We start from the raw sequence: 24,190 nt of genomic DNA, 5'->3' as shown, positions 1-24,190 counted from the left end.
GGCCATTTATTAATCATTTATGGTTTATATATTTGATTGAAGGACAGAATGAGATGTCATCATTTAAGGTGTCTAGGTTCAAATGATACACTTTTTAATAATCATTATTAAATCTTTATAAATTAATTTCCATATTTTAATCATTAAAAATATTAAAGTCCAATAAACTAAGTTATTGTTTCTCTTTATTTGTCGATACAAACAGTAAATGTGTACAAAACAGGACATGGCCACTGATCAAAGACAAATGAACAATGAGGATTATACATCCCTGTAAAGAATGTTGTGGTTAGATTAAGGTGAGGGATATTTAGACTAAGGTTTGGTGGTTAGTGGTAGAGATGTTTAAAACTGATCACAGTCAGCAGCGACAATCTTGGCACTAGTCTTTCCATTTCTGGAACCATAGACCTCCACAACTGGGAAGAACTGGGAACCATTGGTGTTGGGGCAAGGGTCGAAATTCTCACCGAAATTCTGACCTCTACATTTAACCCATCCTGTGAGTAGTGAACACGCGTACACCATGAGCAGTGGGCACCAATCACTGCAGAACCCAGGGAGCGATGGGGGTAAGGTGCCTTGCTCAAGGGGACCCAAGTCATTACCCGCCGGCACTGAGAATTGAACTGGCAACCTTCTGTTAAAAACAAAATACAAGTTGCACAAAACTAACAAGAATAATTGTACTGAAATTTAATAACATTAATCATTTCACCCAAAAATACGAATTCTCTGATCACCTTCGAGTTGCTCCGAATCTGTATAATTTCTTTGTTGCGATGAACACAGAGAAAGATATTTGGACTTGTAGCCAAACATTTCTTTGAGTACCACATGTGTGCGTAATGGCGTGACAGTAGAAAATAAAACCTTCAATAAAAAAATATTTTTGTGCATCCGTGTCTGATGGCAACTTTTATTCCAAAGTGATGAAATAAGCATAGCACTCACTAATGTTAACAAATATAACGTTTTTGTAGTATTATCATGTCAATCGATTTCATAATTTGAGCTCAGCTTATGAGGAAATAGGTCCATGTAAGGAGACCCCCCATGTTGCAACTTTTCAAGATCAGCTTTTGTAGCAGTTGCCGGAAAATCAGAAGTTATATCAGTTTGACTTGAGCAGACTTTGCCTGGATCACCACTCTTCTAAATGGGCTTCTGTTGGCTGTGATAGCGAAGAAAACTTTGGTCTTGCCATTACTTAAGATTCAGAGGGTGCAGTCCTGCCAGAGATCTACTTTGCTGCCAAGTTCATGTTCAACCACATTCTAACACACTTGCCTGTGGCCTTGATTTCAAATGCTGCACATTTTTATGTACTGACACAGTGAATGAACATAAATCATTAACTTCAATTTTCTGGAAAAATTGTAGTGTTGGAACTAGGAGAGCTCTCCATAAGCAGGCTACCCCGACATACCTGGCTTCAGTTTTTGAAATAAATGAAGAACCGCAGATATTTCAGAAGATAATGAGTTTATTGTATGAAGATTACAATGGCGTAATATTAATCCTCGAAAACAAAAATAAATAAAATAATTTGCTTTCTCTTGTAAAGAACCAATAGGATTTGATCTCTTGATTCCATTTAAAAGAGTGACTACAGACAGGTACATTTCTCTTATAGTCTCGTGAGCCGTTATTATGTCTTCCTGCAGCGGAGTTGGGCTTTATGGCACAAGGTATCAGATGGCAAGATTTTAATTATCTTTACATCTGCATCAAGCTACACTCAGAATATACAATGCCATTTTCAGATAAATGATAGTTGATCAGAGACGAAACCGCGACACCAGAGGCACAGAAGATAAGGTGCTGCCAATAACTATCCACACCATCCTCATTCTGATTTCAAGCCGTTTTCATAAATACGCATAAAAGACTGCAACGCCCCCTTCTGAGAACTCGACTGTTACCTCCAAATTAAACTTCGAAAACATCAGAAAACGGTGCAAAGATACAGATACTGTGTCATTTAGCCACTTTCTTTACAATCTTTGTCACTAAAGAGACCCTGCAAATGTATGTGCCAACATATTCCCTTATTCTGAATTTAGCCCAAAATTGTCAGTACATAACAAGTAAACCAAAAGGAAAACACAAACATACAAATTAAAGCCAAAGAGCTGTTGGGAACGGAGCACTTGAACTCAGAAAGCATTAAAAAGCCCTACAGTGAAGACAGGAGATTTGAGAGAAAGTTCTTATGAGCCGGCTGTTTTTTGCAAAAATGTCCAATGTATATTTTCAAACAATGTAATTTGCAATGATTTTCAAAGAATGTTGCAAGTCTTTTAAAAGTTCTGAAAGCATAGTTTACCCAAAATTATTTTTTGTTATTTATTCTCTCATCTCATGTTGTTCCAAACCTGTATGAACTTCATCATCGTGCTGAAAACACAACATGAGTTGACACAGAATGTCCAAGGTGCATTATTCCGTAGAATAAAAGTCAATATAAAGAAGATTGGACGTTCTGCTAAACATACCATTTTCTGTTTCTAGTGAGAAAGTAAATCAATCAGGTTTAGCAGAAGATACAATCAAATGAACAATGACAAACCTCTACCTTTGGGAGAACTATCCTATTTAAACAGGAGTAGTTTAATAATTCTTGGTGTTGCTTATCTGGGCAACATCGACAAAACCAGCTTGAAATTAACAACAGCCTGTTAAATGTAAATGCAGATGCATGCAGGGTAATGTGTATGTTTAGAACAGAACACAATGGATAACCTGCTCATTCTCCACTCTCTATGGGTAAAAAATGGTCTGGTATATTTGGAGATGAAAAATTTGGTTTTCTTTGTTTATGTGTGGACAGATTTAGATGTGGTCGTTGAAGGCGTCCAGGTTGAAGGCAGTGTCAAGAAAACGCTTTAGTTCCAGAAGATAGGTGCGCTTGTTTCCAGTGGCAGGGGCAGAAGCAGGACCACGACCAGCATACCTACAAACACAAACGCCATTAGTAAAAACAGAGATGGCTGGAAATATCACAGCTTTATATGAGCAGAGCAAAGTTTACCAGACAGGCTTTCCACGTTCGATGGTTGTGCGCATGCGGGGCTTGACGTAGTCGTAGTAACCCTGGTTTTTATGCTCCTCTTGACACCAGACCAGGTCAGCGTTGGGATATTTCTCAGTCTCCGCTTTCACCAGGTCATAAGGGAAAGGAGAGAGCTGGGGCAAGAAATAGGAAGAAAGTCTTTAAAACTTTACAAGCAATCAGACATTTCGTAAAACGTGAAGGCAATGTTACCTGTTCGATGCGAGTGATAGCCACAGAGTTCTCCATGTTGCATGCCTTGCGCTCTCGTGTAAGCTCGTAATACACCTTTCCTGTGCAGAAAATGATGCGCTTCACCTCTGAGGGGTTTTGGGTAACAACTCCATCGTCTGGGATCACACGCTGAAAGTGAGTCCCTGAGAAACGCACAAAAAGACAAAATAAAACACGTTATTATCACTCAAAACACTCATTATTTATGTTTGCAGTAAGATAATCTTTGCTATCTTGTTATAGATACGAGAAAAATATTTGAATACAATATTTGAAAAATATTGTAATCAAACATTTCTTGGACCCTATTGGCTACCATAGTAGGAAAAATGACAACGTCAGTCCAAAGTGCCCCAGAACTGTTTGCTTTCCTACATTCTTCAAAATATCTTCTTTTGTGTTCAACAGAACAAAGAAATTCATATAGCCATTTTTCTATTATGGTAGTCAATAGGGTCCAAGAACTGTTTGTTTACACGCATTCTTTGAAATATCTTACTGTGTTCAAGAATATGGAATTTAGTATTGGAACAACTTGAGGGCGATTTAATGATATTTTTGGGTGAACTATCCCTTTATGTGAATTCCTTAGTGTTTCAACTTATCACAGTCACGGGTAGTTTCTTACCTGTCAGCATCTGATCGAAGCTGGATTTTGCCTCTGGATGGCGCAGCAGAGATTTAGGGGTGAAGACGATGAGCTAAAGAAAAAGCAAGTACAGTTCTAAACCACTCCATATCAATTAATTTAAACAAACAATTGGTTCGCTGAACCCTTTGATGGCTGTGATGCTGTCAAACAGGTGAACTCACAGGTTTCCTAAAGGGAAGAAGGATCTGTCTCCTCAGCACATGGAAGTAGTTGGCAGGAGTTGAACAGTTCACAACAATCCAGTTACAGTCGTACAACTGACGCACAGCAAAGTCATCAGTGATTTTCTGCAGGGGAAATAAAATAGAAAATTCATAGATTGCTCAGTTTAGTTTAACAATTTTTCGGGAAATAATGTTTCTAGTTGGATGATAAAAAATGTATAGTGTGGACGAAAAGTGTGGAGTAGATAGCGCTACTCTGCTACCATTGTAAATTTATATTTGTCGGAATTTACTACATTGTGACCATTGAACTGGGAATGTTTAAATTTGTTCACAATATCGGTGCTCAATTGCTCCTGATACAGAACCTGATTGTATTGCTCAAGAGAAAAGGAAATGTCAGTTAATGAAGATAAATGACCGCATATCGAAAGAAATGTTGAACAGGTATGGCCAGTCTTACAGGATTGAAGTCAGGGTCATCATTGCACATCTGTAGGAAGCGCTCTGGACGGGCAGATGAATGTTCTGGACCCTGCAGGGAGAAAGCAAAAGACAAGGATCAGATGATAGGTAAAAGACGTTATAAACGACTGTGATTGTATTGAAAGAAAAATATGAAAATTATAGAGATCAATTATCATAAACTGATTTGAGCAAGATGAATCATGCGTAACAGTCTTACCATGCCTTCCATGCCATGTGGCAGCAGTAAGACAATGCCGTTCTGGCGAACCCATTTGGCCTGTCCTGGACAGATGAACTGGTCTATTATACATTGAGCGGTGTTATGGAAATCTCCAAACTGAGCCTCCCACAGAACCAGGGCATTGGGACTGGCCATAGCAAAGCCCAACTCAAAACCTATAGACATGACAGAAAAATGTCAGAAATACATCACATCTTTAATGAGAACCAGTGTTTCATTACACTGCAGAGAAACATCTGTGAGTGTCTGGATACCTAATACTCCATATTCAGACAGAGAGCTGTTGCAGACCGTGTAGGGGGCTTGATTGGGGGAAACATGGTTCATGGGGATGCAAGTCCTCTTGTCCACATTCTGATCGTGGAGGACGTGGTGACGGTGACTGCAAAGACAGCAACACAAACAACAGTTCAGTAAAATTTACACTGGATCCTACAAATTTAAAATATTCATCCATTTAATTCAGGTGTTCTCAAATATAGTCTGGGCCTTGGACTCAAAAAGGTTAACAATATTTAAAGGCCCTCAAAATTTCAACCCAATAAAATATTTTGGCGCTTGATATTAACTGGAAAAGTGTTAAGATTCATGTCTACTTTATATCCGCTCTTAGTGTTCTGCGTGTTCTTAAGTTGAGGGAGTAATCCGCCTTTTCAGATGATTCAGATCGTGCTGCGAACTGAACAAATCATTTCAACTGATTCGTGAACCTAATCAGATGGTTTTGCCCATTGTTCAATTAATGCTTTCAAAAGAATCCACTCAAGAGAATCAACCACTCGTGAATGCCCGTAAAAAGAGATGACAACCTTGAAATAAAATGTTAACCTTAAATCGTGTATGGCTCCTTTAAATGTATTTCAATGCTCATTAAATTATTATTGATCTTGAGGGCCCCTAAGAAGTCAGCTTTGGTCTCTTGTGGACCCCGACCCCCTTTTGAGATCCAATTATTTAGTTAAACATTTACAACAGTGGAAATGGTTTTGCTGGTCATTCTACCTGAAGGTTCCTCGCTCCACATCTTGCCCGCTAAGGCGCACATGGATGCCCTCTTTGAGCAGAGAGCCAAAGGCCATGTACTCTCCCAGAGCCCAGTCCACGGTTCTGTTTTCGATCATGTTACCACGACCCTTTAAAATACGACTTAAACCTGTACGTGAGGCGGAAGAGCAGATTATTACAGTTTCAGAATACATCAAATGTGGACACATGACTATGCGTGTGCAGTGTACCTCCGTGAATGGTGAAGTCCTCCACAGGTACTGATGATGCCACTTGTCCAATGTGGGTGAGATCCTCCTCTGACAGGCCGGTAGATGTGCAGCTCATGCTCTTGGGCTGTCCGTCAAGAGTGAAAAAACCTGAAACCATCAAACAACGATGTTGTAAAGTCTACAAACCAAACCTGGGGAAGGTTATCTAATAAAAGCGCTGCATGTGACATCATTTAAGAACTCACCAGGCCAGGGGGAGTCCAGCCAGTGCTTGATGTGGAGAATCTTCTCATCTTTTGAACGTACATGAGCTTCCTCACAGATTTTATCATACTTGGCGATTTCCTCCTGTGGACCGAGAAATTGTTTAATATTCAGTGCTTTTGAACATCATTCAGTAATCCAATAAACATTTTTAGATGAAAATTGCCCCAGACAACACACCTCATACTCCTGTCGTGTGACGGCGCCTTCTGCGATGAGCTTCTCAGCGTACTTCTGTAAGACTCCTTTCTGCTTCTTGATTTGTTTGTACATCAGCGGCTGTGTGAACATTGGCTCGTCCATCTCGTTGTGGCCATTACGGCGGTAACACACCTACACGGAAGATACGCGTCAGAACATTATTTATTATATTCATTTATAGCATTATTACTGTGAATCTCGATTTTCTGTAAGTCACAACCACTCACCAAGTCCACCACTACATCCTTATGGAACGTTGTTCTCCACTCCGCTGCCACCTTACACACATACATGACAGCTTCGGGGTCATCGGCGTTGACGTGGAATATGGGGGCGTTGACCACACGGGCGACGTCGGTGGGGTACGGAGAGGATCGTGCCATACGGGGATCTGTTGTGAAACCAATCTGGGGAAAAGAGATGAAGGATGGATTTCAGAGGTCAGAGTGTTTGTTAGCACGTACCATCAGGCTGTGTCTGCGTACCTGGTTGTTGACCACCACGTGCACAGTGCCATGTGTGCTGTAGGAAGGCAGATCGCTCAGATGGAAGGTTTCGTAGACGATGCCCTGACCTGCAAACGCAGCATCTCCATGGAGCAGAATGGACATTACCTGAAACAAGGATGCTGATGTAATTAAACACTTAAGCTGCATCCAAAAAAAGCATTCTATGACTAATAATTCATGCAACATACAAACAGGTGTGTTCTTACCCGATTGCCTTCAGTGTCTCCGCAGTAGAACTGATCTGCTTTAGTCTTCCCCTGTACCACAGGATTCACTGCTTCAAGATGGGAAGGGTTGGCCACCAGCGAGAGGGTAATATTCCTGTCAGTCACACGATTTATCCTCCGGTGGTACATCCCCAAGTGGTATTTGACATCTCCTGATCCCTGTTTCATAAACAGACACACATTAAAGCCACATAAGAGAAAACTACAAACTTTGACATCAAAAAAAATATATATATCAAACAAATATTACTAATGAGCGTCCAAATTTGCCATTTTTCATGAAATGTAAAAAACACTGAGCTTTTAAATGACGGCATCCTGGGTTGTCAAAGTTGACAAGCACCTTTTAATACTTTTTATTGGTAAAATATTTACAAAACCCAGTGACATACGAGGTGACTAATAATAATGATCTATGTCAAAAAATCACAAAATATGAAGATACGAGGTTTGGGAAGGACAACAGCGATATTTGGTAAGGTTCAAAAACATATTTTAGAACGGTTTACTATAGTAAGTATATACAATCAAATGTTACTATATTTTGTCTATTGTTTAGTAAAAAACTGACACAATCGAATTTGGAAAATAAATCCAACATTTCTTAGGGCCCAACAAATAGTAAAGGCTATTTTGACCGTCCTCAAGATGGTTTTCGTCTGACCTCATCAGCAGCTTCCAGTTTTGAGTCAAACTGACAGAAGATCTGGTCTAGTTCCTTACGGATCACATTGGCAAGCACGTTTAGTCGGCCTCTACAGAGACAGACAAAAGAAAGTGTTTAATACATCAATGACGACAGAAGTTCACTCCTCAGCACAGTAAGAGTTCTGCACCTGTGAGGCATGCCCATGATGACTGTGTCTACTCCGTTCTCACTGGATTTGTCGATGATGGTTTTGAGGGCAGGGATCAGACTCTCACAGCCCTCCAGACCAAAACGCTTTTCAGACGACCATTTCCTCTGAAGGAACTCCTCAAACCTGCAAAACCAGGACAAATCACTGAACACAGTTTCGCATAATAACCATCTATCTCAGGAGTGTCAAACTCATTGTAGTCTGCGGGCCGATTACAGCCTAATCTGAGCTCAAGGGGCCGGATCAGTAAAATCGTAGCAAAATTACAAAAACTGACCATAGGTTCACTTTTTTCGTTGAATTAGTGCAAAGAAGAAGTAAACTATCAACATCTTTGTATCAAATACATTTTCTTTCTACAAAATAGAGAATTAACGTCCTAACTAGTATGTGTAATTTAAACAATTCTATTGCTCAATTTAATATTTATTTAAGTGCATTATGTCGTAAACCGAACACAGATGTTGTACATTGGCGCAGAACATTTAATTACATGATTGTATAACACTGTCCTGTATGTTCACACAAATTAAACATCAAAATATAGAAATTATAAAAAATTATATTTCCTTTTCAGGGAAGCAATTCAGAACAAGTGAATTAACTCCACACACTTAAAATCGTAAGTGGCAGCTGTTTTAAAAAGAAAATCATGTACAAATCGTTAATTTACACGCAAGTATGTGTGTTTTTTAAAGTAAACTAGTTTATTTAATCAATTCAGCCTGAAACAAGTGCGTCAATATCCGGCATGATGCCCTGAGGAGAGACCAATAGATAGCTGGCTTTCAGCACAGCACCAGTGGCCTCTCGGCTTCAAAATAGATTGCCGTTTCCTTGGACCCACCAACACTACATTTATATTCTGTCTTCTTAGTTTTCCGTGCAAGCTGTTGCATTTTTCGCCATGCTGAGTTTCATAGTGGCGCCGAATATTATGTTCCTTATGCACAGAAACTGGCTGCGTGCACACCAGGCACACAGGCTTCCAATTCACCTCCGTGAACATATATGAAGAGGTCCACTTTCTGTTTGTAATTTTTGATAAAGACATTATGTTGATGAGGGTGCTAGGGCCAACAGAAAACTGGGTAAACTGATCACTCAAACCCTGAAGCGAGTACTACCACCTACCAGTAGTTTTTCTTTTTAATATTGAAAATTGATCTTGCGGGCAGGACTGAACTTTTTGGCGGGCCTATCTATCTATTTAACCTCAAACTGACTTAGTACGACAGAACTGACTTAAACGTTATCTCACCGTTGGCTATGCTTGAGCAATGCTCGGCTTGAAAGTATTCATATTTCATACTTAAAGATGCATTTATTCGCTGTAGAAGTTGTGTATGTGTGTGTGTACCTGGTGGAGCGGACCATGCGGGCCAAAAGCCTTCTCTTCTCCTCTAGGCTGAACTGCATGACTCCAGGCTTCTCAAATTTCTGTCTGATCCACTGACACTGGTCAAGATCATTGATGAACATAAACTCAACACCTATATGCTGGCAATAAGCCATCTGGGAAACACAACATTCATTAAGAGACCCCGTGCACAAACCATTCATGCCATGACAAGTATCCAGCCTTAGATTATTTCAATAATTTAATCACCTCCAACCGGCGTATGATTTCTCTGAGGGGAAGAGCGCTCTCGTTGCCCCCGATAAAGGTGGTGGTGGGCAAGCGGAACACTTTATCCAGATCAGACTCTTCCAGCCCGTAGAAACCTGACAGCCAATAAGAGGCCATGTCCAACCCAACCCAGAGAGAGAGGCGGTTGGAGAAAGAAAGGACAAAGGGTCAATAGAAAAGATAACAGATGACCAGCACGGATGCCAAACCAGATAATAAGGTTAATAATAAAAAATGAGGGTTATTAGAGGAATTTAAAAGAAATATGACAAATAAGGGGAACAAAAAATAAGCACATGCGAGTTAGTGAATGAATAACAGGGATGTCGTTCATTATTTAAATGAGAAACATGGTGGCCATTCAATACAGACCAAAACAGAATGTTATAAATGCAAAGCGGAAAAAAGATAAACGGGAAAACCAACATGGTGAAAAAGTTATGGAAAGGAGAAACAAGAGAGTGAAAGAAACAGAATAGTAGTAGAATAGGAAAAGAATAATGTGAATAATGAGCAGGAGAAATGTGTGGAATAATTTAGGGGTTGAAAAAAAAAGCAAAAACTTGATTAACAGCATCATCAATACTTTTGTGTAAATAATGTTAGTTGCATTCAATACATCCCCAGGTTAACACTACTGCATGCTTTTGGATGATGAAGAGCAATAAATGATTCTTATATGTACTGTATGTTTTGACCACAAACCAACACCCAGGACACAAACGCTGTGATGTGATCAACGGTGGGGGTCAACCAAAAATGTACTCACCCTCGAGTTGTTCTAAAACTGTATAAATGTCTTTGTTTTGAACACAGAGAAAAGTATTTGGACGAATGCTTGTAACCAAACAGTTCTCGGCCACCATTGACTACCATAGTGGGAAAATTGACAATGGCAGTCAAAAGTGCCCCAGACCTTACTAGGTTTGCATTACTACATTCTTCAAAATGTCATCTTGTGTTCAGCAGAATAAAGAAAATGTATAACGCAATTTTTCCTACTATTTTAGTCAATGGTGGCCACGATCTGTTAAAAGCTTTATTTCAAATATATTTCTCTGTGTTCATCGGACCAAATAACATTATACAGATTTGGAGGGTGAGGAAATGATGACAGAACTTGCATTTTTGGGTGAACTGTTCTTTTAAATTTATTTTTTCAGCCGACAGCTTAAATATAAGGTAAACCAAGAGATTATAACATTGATATATTTTGGTAGTTTGAGTATAGCATATATCCAATTTGTAGTTTATTCTGCATTTAATGTAGATTGTAACGTATTAGAGAACTTTACATTTCTGTGTGCACAGATATGAAATTATAATGAGTTGTGAAGATTGCTTAAAGTTCAATGACATTTTTAGTTTTCACAGCCTAATAAATGTTAAAATTGATAGGTCTCAATTATACCTCAATGTTTAATGGTTATAGTTAATGTTAAAACTAAGAAGAAAATAGCTACATCAGTAGTAGTACTGATATTAGTGATGGAGATTTTTATTCGTAAAATGTTTTTTTTTAATTAATTTGGAGATTAATTGTGAAAGGATTAGAATCTAAAAGTATATTCTATAACATGAATGTTAGGTGTTAATCAGATTAAATTCAAGACTAGATGAGAATGACAAAGCCTTAAGGATACAGAAACAAATAATGCCCTTTTTATCATATAAAAAGTCATTCAGTTACCCAAAGATTATTGCAAAAAAAAAAATCTAAAACAAACGGACTGTTTTTACACAGAAAATGTTAGTTCATCAAAAGGTCTTAAATATGGACCAAGTATCATCATCTACACACATGCCGAATTAAACTCTTCTCTTGTAACATATTGGCACTCAATACATCACACAACAGCACTTATAAATATAATTCCAGTCGACCGCCTGGCATAGCATTTTAGCCATAAAACACCTAGAATTTCTTTAAAACATTTAATTAAAGTTCATTTAAATTTCATGAATGAAGAGATCTGTGGAAATGAGTATTCATTTCATTGATGCTGATACAGTGCCAAGAAAAAGCAAACGTGATACAATCCCACTCCTGTCATGCATTAGGCTGTACGGTGGTACTGCAAGGTCAGTAAATACGGAAACTGACCTTTCTGTGGATGTTTAGGAGCGGTGCAAACAGAGGCAGCCATGCACCTCAAGGCATATGAGAGAGTGTGTTAGAGATTAACCTTGTTAGAGAAAAGCTCCATGTGCATAAATGATAGGAAGGGGAAAAGAGAGAGAGAAGAGGCTGAGCAAAGAGGATGTTCATGTTTCTAAGCTCATGTGTGTGTGTATGATATAGAGACGTGTGCGAATGTGTGCGTATGCGTGTGGAGAGATTTCAAGAACCCAGAAACCTGTCAAACTTTTCTAAAGCCACATCCGAAGCGAGAGGGCAGCAAAGCCTCCGAAAAGCACTTCACACTACCATACCCTTCCCAAACACCAAAAACACAAGCATTCTTAACAGATCACACAAACGTACACATCCCACCCAAATAACCTCGGAGAAAAGCAAAGGGACATATTTTGTGTGCAAGTGTGTGTATGTTGAATTTTAAAACGGATTCAGCAACACCTTGCAGTTTTTTATTTGGCCTAAATATGTTAAAAACACTTAAGGCCAGAACTGCCTATTATTTTGTGTTCATGAATTCATTCTCTGTTTGATGTTACCATGGCACAAAATAATATTATTTTAACATGTTTTGTGAGATTACAGAAGTTTGAGAATATTTATGTGGGGTGTTGAGCCATTCACCACAGCGCCAGCATAACAAACAAGACAGATTCACAGGCATTGAAAACCAGGATCTCTTCGTCTTGTATACGGACTTATACGCTGCAACAACAATGCCACGCAAGAACAGCCACCAAATATACACTCTTACTGTTTGCTACGGACAGCTGTTTAGAGCATATGAATTACCCTTTTCCCAATTACAGGTTTGAGAAATTTCTGCAAAGTGAAACTCAGACTCTGTAAAGCAGGGTAAAAAAACAGATGTACAGTTCTGCATATTAGTTTCAGCAAATCTAGAAATCGAAAATGACTGTATGATAAAATGATTAACATCTACAGGTCAACAGTCACATTCTAAATTTACTTTGCTTGATCTTGCTTTCTCTAACAACTTACTAAAAGCATACTATCATGCAAAACAAAAACTAAGTACAGCTGAAGCATTATCTATACTTTAAAAATATTATTTAATTTATTCTTTGTGCACAGACATGCATATAAAACACCGTAAACAAACATTTAATTCTACAGATTTTCTTTCAGATTTTTCATGTATTTTTGAAATGCGGTGCATCAAATTACAGAAAAAGACTGCAAATGTACAGAAACGAAAGGAGGCAAAAAACGGCTGCCAGCTACTGTAAATTTTGTTTTTTGCAGGATGTTTTGCAGTCTATTTCTGAAATACAGTCAAAAACCATCAAATTAAAGAAAAAGCCTTCAAAACTAAAATTTCCTGTAAAAAACATGTTGTTCCCTGTTTTTACAGTAGATAACTTATTTCTGGCGCTCCACCGACCAGAAAGGTGTTTTTTTTACAGTGTAGTTATATATCACTGTAGGATTTTATTACCCACTATAGAACTTGCTTAACATTTAAAACTGAATCAAATTAGTTCATTTTTTTATTCAATTTATAATTTATTTAAAATATTAAGAAACCATAATACAGCAGTTCTTTACACCATTGACTGCCATAGTTGGATTTTTTGTGGGTAATTTGTGGGTTCTGATAATCACAAAAGAAGATATTTTGAGGGATTTAGGTAAAAGAGTTCTGGGGCACCTTTAACTATTATTTAAAATGTTCCTACTATGTCAGTCAATGGTGCTTCAGAACTGTTGGTTGCTAACATTATTCCAAAAAATCTCTCTGTGTTCAACCGAACAAAGAAATGTATACATGTTTGGAACAACTAGAGGAGTAATTCATGACAGAATTTTCATTTTTCACTTTCCTTTAAAGGCTTGCAGCAACAAAACAAATTCATTTGTTCTATTTTGAAACAAAGTCAGTCCATCTGAGCACAATGTCATACACCGGGTCCAACGTTGTGCTAAAGACTAGGATTAGTAAAGCTTGACTAGAATACTCTTCACAGAGACATTTCTGCATTCTCAATGACAATTTCATTTTCAGAGAGATGTTTACATTTGAGTTTTTCCCCTACAGACAAGTGCCCGCAAAGCTGCCTAACAGCGCCAAAATCAACACACACAAAACAAAAAAGCAACTTAAAGCTACAACTGCTACTAAAACATAGCATTAAACAGCAGACACAGAGTAGCATGTCATCAAGGCCTACCTCCAATGGTAAGAGCACTTAGACGCTTCTTGACATATGTAAGGTCTGGAGAGGAGTAACAGGGAAGAAAATCCACTGGGAGTTAGTCATACCCAACCCCTTACATGGCCAACTCCCCCCAAAATACTAAACAAACCTAAAGACAAGTTACAGTGCTAAAAAACTGTACTAATGAAATTAGGCTCACTGAGGTTAACACATCGGATTAGAGACTCTAGGATACCACATCACACCAAGCAACAAACCAAACGCATAAATCAATGGGGCTTCCAAATCATATGCTAAAGAAGTCCCACAAACAGCCAGCAAAGCCAATATAGTCCAGTCCCCAGACACAGCACATTACTTCACTTTTATTAACCATTCAGCACATTTATACAATGTTATTTTTCTTTAAAAAGTCCTCGTTGAGTGCAAGTCAAGAAGACCGAAATATTTTAAAATATACTTTTTCTCTCTGACCACTAAAATAATAAATTCTCCAGTCTGAATTAGCTACCTTACAATTAAGATATCTATATGTAAATTATGTTTGTTAAAATAGCCAACTCTTCAAGTGAAATTACATATGAAAACTTTCTCTATATATCTATGTTGCACTCCGACAAAGTTTTGTCCCAAAACTAACACAGATGGGGCAGAATATCATAAAAGATGCATTTGACTGTAGATCAAATGCTACAAATACTATTCTGTTTGCTAATGCATGTCGCTCTCACATCACCAAAGCAGAATAGAAACAAATTATAGAGGGCAACCGATGTTGGATTTTGCAGATAACTAAGGTGGTCAGTGCCTACCGATAACGATTAATTACAGATAGTTTTTAGTTTATTTTTTAAAATAAAAAATAAAGTAGAATATCACTGAAGTGTAGGCTATAACAACAATAAACACTATTGCTTGACCGTTAAAATGTGTTGTACTTTTAAATAACAAACATAAATTTCAACTATAAACTAATATTAACTAAATATTTAACTCCAGTGTATGATTTAAACAAAATAGGTAAGTAGTTCATTTCTACATTTATAATAATTTAAACAATTCTTGGCACCAAATTAGCATATAAGAATGACGGAACAATTGTCATATTTTCTCCAATATATATTGTTGGGTTCACATGCATGTTGTTCTAGATTAAAAAGAATGTCATTCACATTAGCCGTTCGTGCTGTCTCGGTCATCTCTAACCGCTTTCCATTTCGGAGGCGGGGCTCGCGCGCAGGAGTTTATACGCATGCACACACATACGTCACTATACTGATATACATCATATACGTGTATACATCATATACTTAAGCTAATATGCTACTAACGTTAGCGCGCTATCAGCCCTGTCGGCAAAAATACTGCTGTTCTCCATTAATGCAATATATGTCAATAAATTAATAACTTAACATCACGTTTTCTGCAACTGGCTGTACCTGTGAAACATGTTAAACCCCATCTGATGAATTCCGCTTCTTGTGGACTGTAGTCTCCAAAGCAAACAGGCTGTCAGTATTAGTTTTATTTCCAATTCTAGAGGTCCCTGTTTCCCTGTTTTCACGCTATACTCCGTACTCTCAACCTGTTTATCACAGTACAGCTTTCCCTGCTGCGTCTGGATCCAATCGGGTATTGCTGATAGCCGATAGTTCAAATTATCGTTATCAGTGCAGAGTCATCGGCAAAAACAATAAAAACATTATCTCCCAAATAAGATTATTTGAGCAAATATTATCTTTGCCTTTGGCATTGTATGATCCTACATACTGTTGCAATGCAGAGAGTGCCAATAATCCTGTTTTCTATGATTTGATAACGGCAATGCCCAAAGCTCAAACTTGATATACAGCAAGATGAACAGTCTGCCAACATGCCTATTAACACTCACTTAAACATATAAACACAACGCTCAGTCAATCCAGGTAATTTCCCTAAAGCACTGGTTCAAAACTTTAATAATTAAGTAAGAGATAATGTACAGCCAAACGGCTGTTGTGGCAAGAAAAAAAAACAGACAGTGTGATCAGGTTATTGTATCAAAATGAAGGGGTTAATTCCTTCTAAAACAGCCAGCTTTCTATCTATTACACGGTGACTTACCTCATAAGCAAGTTTTTAAACATGAAATATTGAATTGAAAGATTTTATTAGTTCATTTTCAACGAATGCAGACCTTCCGCAATGAAAAACCTTTAATTTCGATTTTACGAGAAGACACGTTTAAATACCACGAACAGGCAATTTGGTTGAATCATTTGTAAATTTGATGTCATATATGTTATTAAAAGACATTTACATAAAATTTTTGTGTAATATTAAACTGTGCTGTGAAAATGATTTGCATCATCCGGGTTACCATGTGTTATTAGTTTTGAGAGGTTGATATCTGGGAATATCATATTTTGAAATGTCAGAATCAAGCGTTCTAAAGCGCTGCGTAGTTAAGATTATTATTTTATAATTATGAGAATTACTCTCCTTAAAATAAATTTTAGTAGGACGCAGTATTAAAGATTGATTTAACTTTTTACATTTAATCAGTCCCATATAGAATCTACAATCTGCATTTTCATTTGTTCCAGTGATTTTGGAACGAGTTTAATGAATTCTGTAGAATGCAAGCACGGCCAAATTAGACCTTTCTATTACATATAATGGAAAATAAATATGCAAAACACTGTAAACAACCACCGCAATTGCAGATTTCTGTGTGTTAATAAGTAATTATTCATTATAATAAGCATTATTAATTCAATTGAATGTCAGATGACCAGCACTGCATTTGTGATATATTTGTATGGTTGTAAGGTGCATGTTTGTGCGTTTGGGGGAAATTATATCATTAAGACATCAGAGTCAGTATGGCCGAAAAGCTCAGCAGTAAGAAGAGAGAGAGTAAGACTAGCTACGTTACATTTGACTTCAGAAAACCAACTGCCAAACCAGACCTGACTTCCGACCATCCTTCAGCAGTTGGCAAACAGCGTGCAGAAAACAAAGTTGAAAAGAATGAAAACTGAGCGCAGAGCGTAACATTATGTAACAATATGTTTAATTTTCAGGATTTCCTAAACTTCATATGGTCCAAAAGCAGTTTTTAGATGCCTTTTTGTGCAACCCAAAAAAGTGTTTCCCAGTAGAGTCCTCTTGGCCTTCACGTCAAAGTGAATCCAGTCACATCACATCACAAAAACATCCAAAACTGCATTCCAGAAAAGCTGGCGAATTTATTTTTCAACCATTTGAATTACAGCTAGAAAGATCCAAACACCAACTCACATAGAAAGCAGTTTTAACAAACAAGTCAGCAATCTAACCATTAGTAACTCCTCACCAAGTTTATCCGATGACGTAATAATGTCATTGGGAACGCACGAATCCAGATCAGCATCCATAATCCCAAGTGGGTCCAGCTGTGCCACATGGTGACCACGTATCTACAGGAGACAAGAGGTCCCACACAAACAAGGGGTCCGAACGCAAATCCACCCAGAAGGGAAAGATACAGGAAGAGGGAAGAACGATAGGACAGAGGTGGCAGTGTAGAATAGCAAGAATTATGATGTGGGAAATGTGTTTGAAGATGAAATGAACAGGAAAGAGGAAATGGGAGAAAGATAGAGGGAGGGGAAAAAGCGACAATCACACAAAACAGGCTCATTAATGGTGGTCTGTTGAGCTGGGGGACAGAAAACATTTCTCACCAACATGCTGGAACCCAGTAGCTACTGGGGTCTCGTCAAAATTTACACAACTGATGCCAAGTGGGTCGAGGTTTGCATTGTGATGCCCCATTACCTGGAAACAGGGCAACAGCAGTCACAACACATGAGGAGCTCACCAAGTAGATACCATGCGGGAACAGGCCCATATAAGAAAATATGATAAAGAAAATCTTAAATTTTGTATTTTTTGGTACCATTTGGTAAAATAGTTTGATCTGCTTAGTGAGCATTCTCCACAGACCTCCAAATTGTCAAGGTCGTATTTACATTTAACAAATTTAACATCAAATGCATAAACCTCTTACCTTTGAAAAGGTTTGAGCTGCTGACCCAGGCAATGCTGAGATATACATTTTAAGCATCTATTTTCATTGAAAATCAATACAAACAAACACTCAGGTTTACCCTAAGCACTGTTCGTACCTGATAAGCTCTGATGAGAGACTGGACCGCCAAATGGTCCTCCACCAGCTTCTCCACATTTGGTTGAGCCCCCACCAGAGACTGGGCCTGGACGAGTCCAGCCAGACTGACTCCCAGTGGGGGAGGACTCTGATAGGCTGAACCTGGTGGGGCACCTGCGTTGGCATTCCTGAAGAAAATGTCCCATGACTGGAGAACAGAAAAAGACCTTCGGGTTAGTCTATCAAAAAGGTTTAATAGCATTTCCTTGAAAATGATACAGTTATACAGTAGTAATGTAGCATGTTACAATAATCTGATTAGCTTGATGGTATCGCATGTATTTTCTTTCATTGTGGTCGAGAAAATTACTGCTGAAAACGTCTCATGCCTGCTGTAATGTACCACAGTGAGTGTGCCCTCAAACAGTTTCACAACAGTAAAGATTCATATTTAACACAATTCTGCTGCATTCTTAACCAATGACAAGTGGTCTGTGATTGCAATGGCGGTCTGTGAAAATACCATTGGAATGTGTTACCAAAGTGATTCATAAGGAGTTTAAAATGTCAGAAAACAACACAACTAGTCAAGATTCATTCATACTCTTAACAGTCATGCGACCAAATATAGACATTTGCATGTGGAACAAGATCCAGGACAAAGACAATAAGAGTCTCTGTACTTTCTCAGTGTGTTTTTAATTTGGAAACAAATTTCGTTACTAAATAATAAACCATAATATTATACTTTCTACGGCATAACAATTTATAAATACAAGTTACTTTGTTTACTTTTTTACCCTTAATATTTAAAAACATTAAACATCTTTTATTCAAGTATTTTTACTCAAAGAAAAAACTTTTAATGTACTTATGTAACTATGTACATTAAAGAATGTTCTTTGCTAAATTTTTTAAATAGGTTTCTATTTTTTTAGTCGAGTTTGTTTGTTTGTTATTTTGTTTTGCATTATTTACGCCATACCAGCATTCATGACTATATTTTCATGGCAATAATTGTTTTTGTCTATATTATATCAGGCTTTTAAGAATTTCTTTTTATCTAAAAGTTTTAAAACTGTATTTGATGTAAGCCTATTAGAAATCTCTTCACAGGACTTAAATATAGCCGTGTAAAATGAATGATATTATGTTATATTGCTCAATAGTCAGGGGTCTGATCAGGGAGTCTGCCATTTAAGGGCCATCTTATTCACAATGCATTGAAAAGTTTGTTCCCTGGAAATTTCCACAATGCAATTCAAAAACCATGTTCCCTTATCGGAAATCATGTGACAAAATACTGATTCACGACCAAGAGAGCTGATTGAGACACAGGAACAGAAACATAATGCTCAACAATGAATCATCTACCCTAAACCGGACGAAACATGGCAGACTGAGAACATTCAGCAAAACAGTGTGTTTTATCATTAAATTGATCAAACATGCAGCTCAAGACTATTAAAAGAGAAAGATGCTGCCCCGAGCTGGCGCTTCACAATTCACAAATAACCAGCAATACCAATTACGTCAGTCAAGAGCTAGCATTTTAATAATGATGATGTTAGGGCCTTTTAAATGCATATGACGTGTTTTTTTATCAAAGGGGATTTGAAAGACCTTAAAATGAAAATACTGTCATCATTTAGGCTACTCACCCAAAAGCTGTTCCAAATTCATACATTTCTTTGTTCTGTTGAACACAAAAGAAGATATTTTGAATATAGGAAAGCAAACAGCTCTGGGGAACTTTAGAGTAACATTGTAATGTTTCTTACTTTGGGAGTCAATGTTGGGCTAGAACTGTTTGGTTACAAGCATTCTTCCAAATATCTTTCTCAGTGCTCAAAAAAGTTTATAAAGTTTATAAAGCTTTGTAAAAACTCAAGGGCGAGTGAACGATGACAGAATTACAATTTTTGGGTGAACTGTCCCATTACGGCTAGAATGCATTACACAACTTTTTTGCCTGATTTGCAGTCTAGTTGCTGAAATTGAGCACCAGTCCGTAGATTTGCATCCAGTCGGAGAATATCAAAACACTTTATTGGTTTCAAAATCTGTTCGGATTGTAGTTGTGTAGTGTATAGAGAAAACAAGCCCTTTTGTCAATTCTTTTTCTAGTCTGTATGATGATTTAAGAAACAAAATTGCAACCTTGGAGTTATAAATGATCTGACAGTTTTGTCAATACTGAGCTATTCACATATTCTTATTCAGTGACAAGTTATTTCTAATATGTGATGTTTTTTTCCATTATGTACATTTTGGGACTTATTTAGAAATCAAAAATCTTTATTCACAAATCAAATGGAATGTAAAAACTTTGAAGCTCAATATGTCAAAACTCAGAATGCAGATAGAACCTTATAATTCCAAAGTGGCAATGAGTGATGCAAATGGGAAGGGCATTGAAGGAGCTGACCAACTAAACAGAACCTAAAAGATCAAAAGTTGAGGAAAAAAGTAAACTTTCATGTATACAGAAACACAATTCCCTAGAGCAAATAGTGCACCTTCCCAGACAACTGAACCTTAGCACAAATGTCATATCACTTTTCACACTTTATGTGAAAGGGATGCATCACTGTTTGCATAAGGCAAACAAGATGCTATTTACTCTTAGTGCAAACAGTATTAAACATTACCCCACTTACATCATTTACTTTCTATTACACCTGCAATGCAAAAAAGCCTGTCATATTTATTTGCCAGTATGAAAGTGTAAAAATAAGTTGGATTCTATTAGTGAGCGAAGCATTAACCAAAGGTACTCTGAACTTTGTACTTACTTCAAAACTGTAAATGGGTTATTATAATTGAGGTATTGTTAAAAGATTATTAGATGTGCAATGTGTGACACCACCAACTCAATGCTCACAATCAAGCAGCCATATGTCAATGTGTCCAGGGAACGGCACACTCTCGTGACCGGTCTAAAAATACACCTGAGATCCCAGTAATGTGACCTCTCACACAGACACACGGCTCGCCACACAACACCTGTAGACAGAGTGAATGTATATTGCATTGGGATATTTCTTGAAACTTTTGGCAAGACCCTTTTCTAATACCTGTGGCATGGCAAGCTATATATCTGTTTTGGAAAAGAAAAAGTAGCACAGAGAACGTCTCTTCAATTCTTCTTTGCATAATCCACCAGCAGATCCTCGGCCCTCTTACCTTGTGTACACTCTTGGGATTTTCCAACCACGCATAGTACATCTCCTCGACATAGTTAGAACTTGTTCCATTCAGAAACGGCTCTGCGGCCACCGGTGCCGTGTAGCACCTGAGTTGCTGAAACGTCCTGGGTGTGGCCGCTGGCCTCCGCTGTGATTGGTTTTTAGCAGTCTGTGAGGCCGTGATAGGCCGGAGCCGTGCTGCACAAGTCCTTAAGCGGTGCATCGCAGTCTTTTGTACAAGCGCCACTCACACTCACAAAGGTAAGGGTTTCACCACAGAAAAAGGGAGGTGCCGGTCCGGTCCTCTTTATAAATTCCTCAATTTCAGGTTACAAATGGAGCCTCGGCTTTCAGCTTGGTCTGCTTCTTGCACTCTGTGGAGGACAAAAGACAATCAAAAAAGTGCCACGAAGACTTGCTCACCACAGAAATGAAATACAACTAAAAAAGTTCACACAGGGTCCCGCTAGGTTCCTTTTTGAACTCTAGGATTCATTCTGTGCTTGGATCACTCTTCAAATAATCTGACCAAATAAAAAAATGGGTTGGATGTTGTGAGAATGTTTTCAGCAGAGCTCTGGGGCGAGAGACACTGACACACAAGTGTAGTTGCATCGAGCTCATTTATTTACTCAAAAGAAGAGTACAGAAGAGCACACAGGAAGCATCTTCATGCAATTATACGTCGAGGTTTCATCTTATTACTAAATAAGGTAATAAATGACAGCCTTACTGTATGTGCTGTATTATACAACAGACAAATGCATACAAGGATAGATCACACTCAGCAGCCTTTAAGAGCAGCCGTTGTTCATTAAGCACCAGAAAAAGTTTATTGGATGGTACATTTCTGACACTTGGCGGGTTTTCTAGCAACCGATCCTACAAAACTTCTTAAAAGTCTTTATACATTTTCATACATCAGATATCTGTTTACGCATCAAATGTGGTAGGTCCCTATCATGATTCACAATGGTTAAACCAAACAGGTGACATGACTTTACGTGGCACAATGGCTGCCACCACAGCCCAGACAAAGGTCAAAGAGCTTCTGATAAAGACCAAAAGCTCAAAAGACACAAATGTAACCATATTTTCAAGATACTATATACTAAGACGACTTACTGATTTTGAATGCATCCAGATATTATGGAATTTAAGTGACCATAAATCTGCCGATCGACAAGACCATATAACACGGAGATAAGTGAGGGAGGTAGAAGATTTATGGTGCTTTTACATTGGATTGGTAAAATGAGTTCAAATACACATCTTCATATATAGAAAGAACTGAGAATGAAATATGAGATAAAGACAAGGTAGATCCATAAACTGTAAATTGACATGACCTGACTTTAAACTAAAGTCTATAGGGTAAGATAGTGCCACATATGTCTGTGAAAGTATTAAAAATGAATTCTTATTTTATAGCCTATCTGAGATCTGCTCAAGGTGTTGAGTGATGCTATTCACTGACTGTAGTTTAAAACATGTGTGATCAGAGGGGTCTTAACCATTTGTGTAATAAATGTTCTTTAACTAAATTATTATTTCTAACACTACGCACTTTTTATTTTTTAAACACTCATACTTCTTATGTAAGGAGTCCTGATTTAGATCTTGAACTACTGAAAGAAACCCAACTGTGTCTCATTAAATTAAAATATCTTAACTTTACAGACCTCCATATCTTTCACCACACGCCTATGTTTTGACCTTGTGTCTCCATCCGCTCATCTCACACCCACCACCATGTTTCATTGGTTCATTTGACTTAAGCCCGCCCACCTGACGTGCTCAGAGAGAGGCTAATGGAAAATGGAAGTGTCAATCATTTTGTCCTTTCGGCACACACATTAGCAACCCATGCTAGCGGTAAAAATCACAGGCCATACTTTTCCCTCTCGTCTCTTATGCAATGTAAACACTGTTTTTACGCGGTTATCATGTTATACCATTATATCCGTTTCATGTGTGAATACGCATTTCTGCTGTTAACCCAAACACTCGAAGCTAGCCACAAGAATTGGCTAATTTGAGGTCGACTCATAAACGTAGTTTTGTAACTGAACTGTGCAACGTTAAGTATCCGTCCGTTGAACTGACAGAAAGCTAACTTTAATGTTTCGCGTATTCGGTTAACATGAACTTTCTGCCACAGCAAACACGAGCAAGCTGCAAAGCTAATTTAACGTTACAAGAAATCCGCTGAGAAACGCGCCCTCTTTGCGCAGTATGCACTGACAATGTCTGCAAATCTTCTCACGAATGCGGAGAGGAGTGTGTACACACAACACTACGAGAAAACACTTACTAATATCGACGGCCGTCTCGAGTCTGTCGTGCACCGGAGTTGTCAGCGGCTCCGTTGACCCCAAGCGCTGCTCGAGAGAGTGACAATCGCGAGAACCGGAACACTTCCGTCATGAAGGACGTCACCCGCCGCTGACGTCACGCAGGATTTATTAGAATTATTCATTCACAAAGAATAGTATCATTTTGTTATTTAGTGTACGGAATAAATTGAGTCTATTCTTATTTCTGCTCGAACCAAATACAGAAATAATTCATTCTTATTAAACATAATTCACTGCACATTTTCCTTATAGACCCCTTCACAAGATGTAAACACTGACCAAGAAGCACTTCCAGCCTCATTTTTTATTTTATTATTATATTTTTCAAATCTTACACATGTTGTTAAATCTTAAAAATCTTTTGCTCTGATTTTCATTCTGGACTTGTTGCAGTAAGTCTGTGGATTTGATCAGTTAGTGTGTTTCTATCTGAAACTTTGAAGTTTTCAAGTTTTTTTAAGTGTCTTGTAGTGC

At 38.0% G+C, this 24,190-nt stretch overlaps 1 protein-coding gene across 3 annotated transcripts; it reads right to left on the bottom strand.

Annotated features, from left to right (window-relative positions):
- Window positions 1-1,471: 1,471 nt before the first annotated feature.
- ogdha (oxoglutarate dehydrogenase a) lies at window positions 1,472-23,809 on the bottom strand. 3 transcript variants are annotated; one of them, XM_079467382.1, is made up of 24 exons: window positions 23,674-23,786; window positions 21,358-21,733; window positions 18,191-18,379; window positions 17,377-17,479; window positions 14,052-14,096; window positions 9,702-9,817; window positions 9,453-9,607; window positions 8,069-8,215; window positions 7,897-7,987; window positions 7,212-7,391; window positions 6,982-7,110; window positions 6,724-6,903; window positions 6,476-6,628; window positions 6,277-6,379; window positions 6,050-6,178; window positions 5,817-5,967; window positions 5,069-5,196; window positions 4,791-4,969; window positions 4,569-4,640; window positions 4,103-4,228; window positions 3,918-3,990; window positions 3,269-3,432; window positions 3,035-3,189; window positions 1,472-2,956 (listed from the first exon to the last, which is right to left on the bottom strand). In XM_079467382.1, the coding sequence occupies exons 2-24, from the start codon at window positions 21,580-21,582 to the stop codon at window positions 2,836-2,838; spliced, it is 3,114 nt and encodes a 1,037-aa protein (XP_079323508.1). In that variant the 5' UTR covers window positions 21,583-21,733; window positions 23,674-23,786; the 3' UTR covers window positions 1,472-2,835. The 3 variants fall into 3 exon arrangements, with proteins under 3 accessions (XP_079323508.1, XP_079323509.1, XP_079323510.1); XM_079467383.1 differs by lacking the exon at window positions 14,052-14,096 and having other exon boundaries at window positions 23,674-23,809; XM_079467384.1 differs by lacking the exons at window positions 14,052-14,096; window positions 17,377-17,479 and adding an exon at window positions 17,747-17,840 and having other exon boundaries at window positions 23,674-23,796.
- Window positions 23,810-24,190: the final 381 nt, after the last annotated feature.

The sequence above is a fragment of the Barbatula barbatula genome (assembly GCF_947034865.1).
Source record: "Barbatula barbatula genome assembly, chromosome: 11".
NCBI lineage: Eukaryota > Metazoa > Chordata > Actinopteri > Cypriniformes > Nemacheilidae > Barbatula > Barbatula barbatula.
This window is presented reverse-complemented; position numbering and strand designations above follow the sequence as displayed.

Coding starts and splice junctions, on each gene's coding strand:
- ogdha (XM_079467382.1), bottom strand. CDS start 21,582: ATGCACCGCTTAAGGACTTGTGCAGCACGGCTCCGGCCTATCACGGCC. Junction 18,380..21,357: donor ATCCCAAGAGTGTACACAAG/GTAAGAGGGCCG, acceptor TCTGTTCTCCAG/TCATGGGACATTTTCTTCAG. Junction 5,968..6,049: donor GGACTTCACCATTCACGGAG/GTACACTGCACA, acceptor CCTCACGTACAG/GTTTAAGTCGTATTTTAAAG.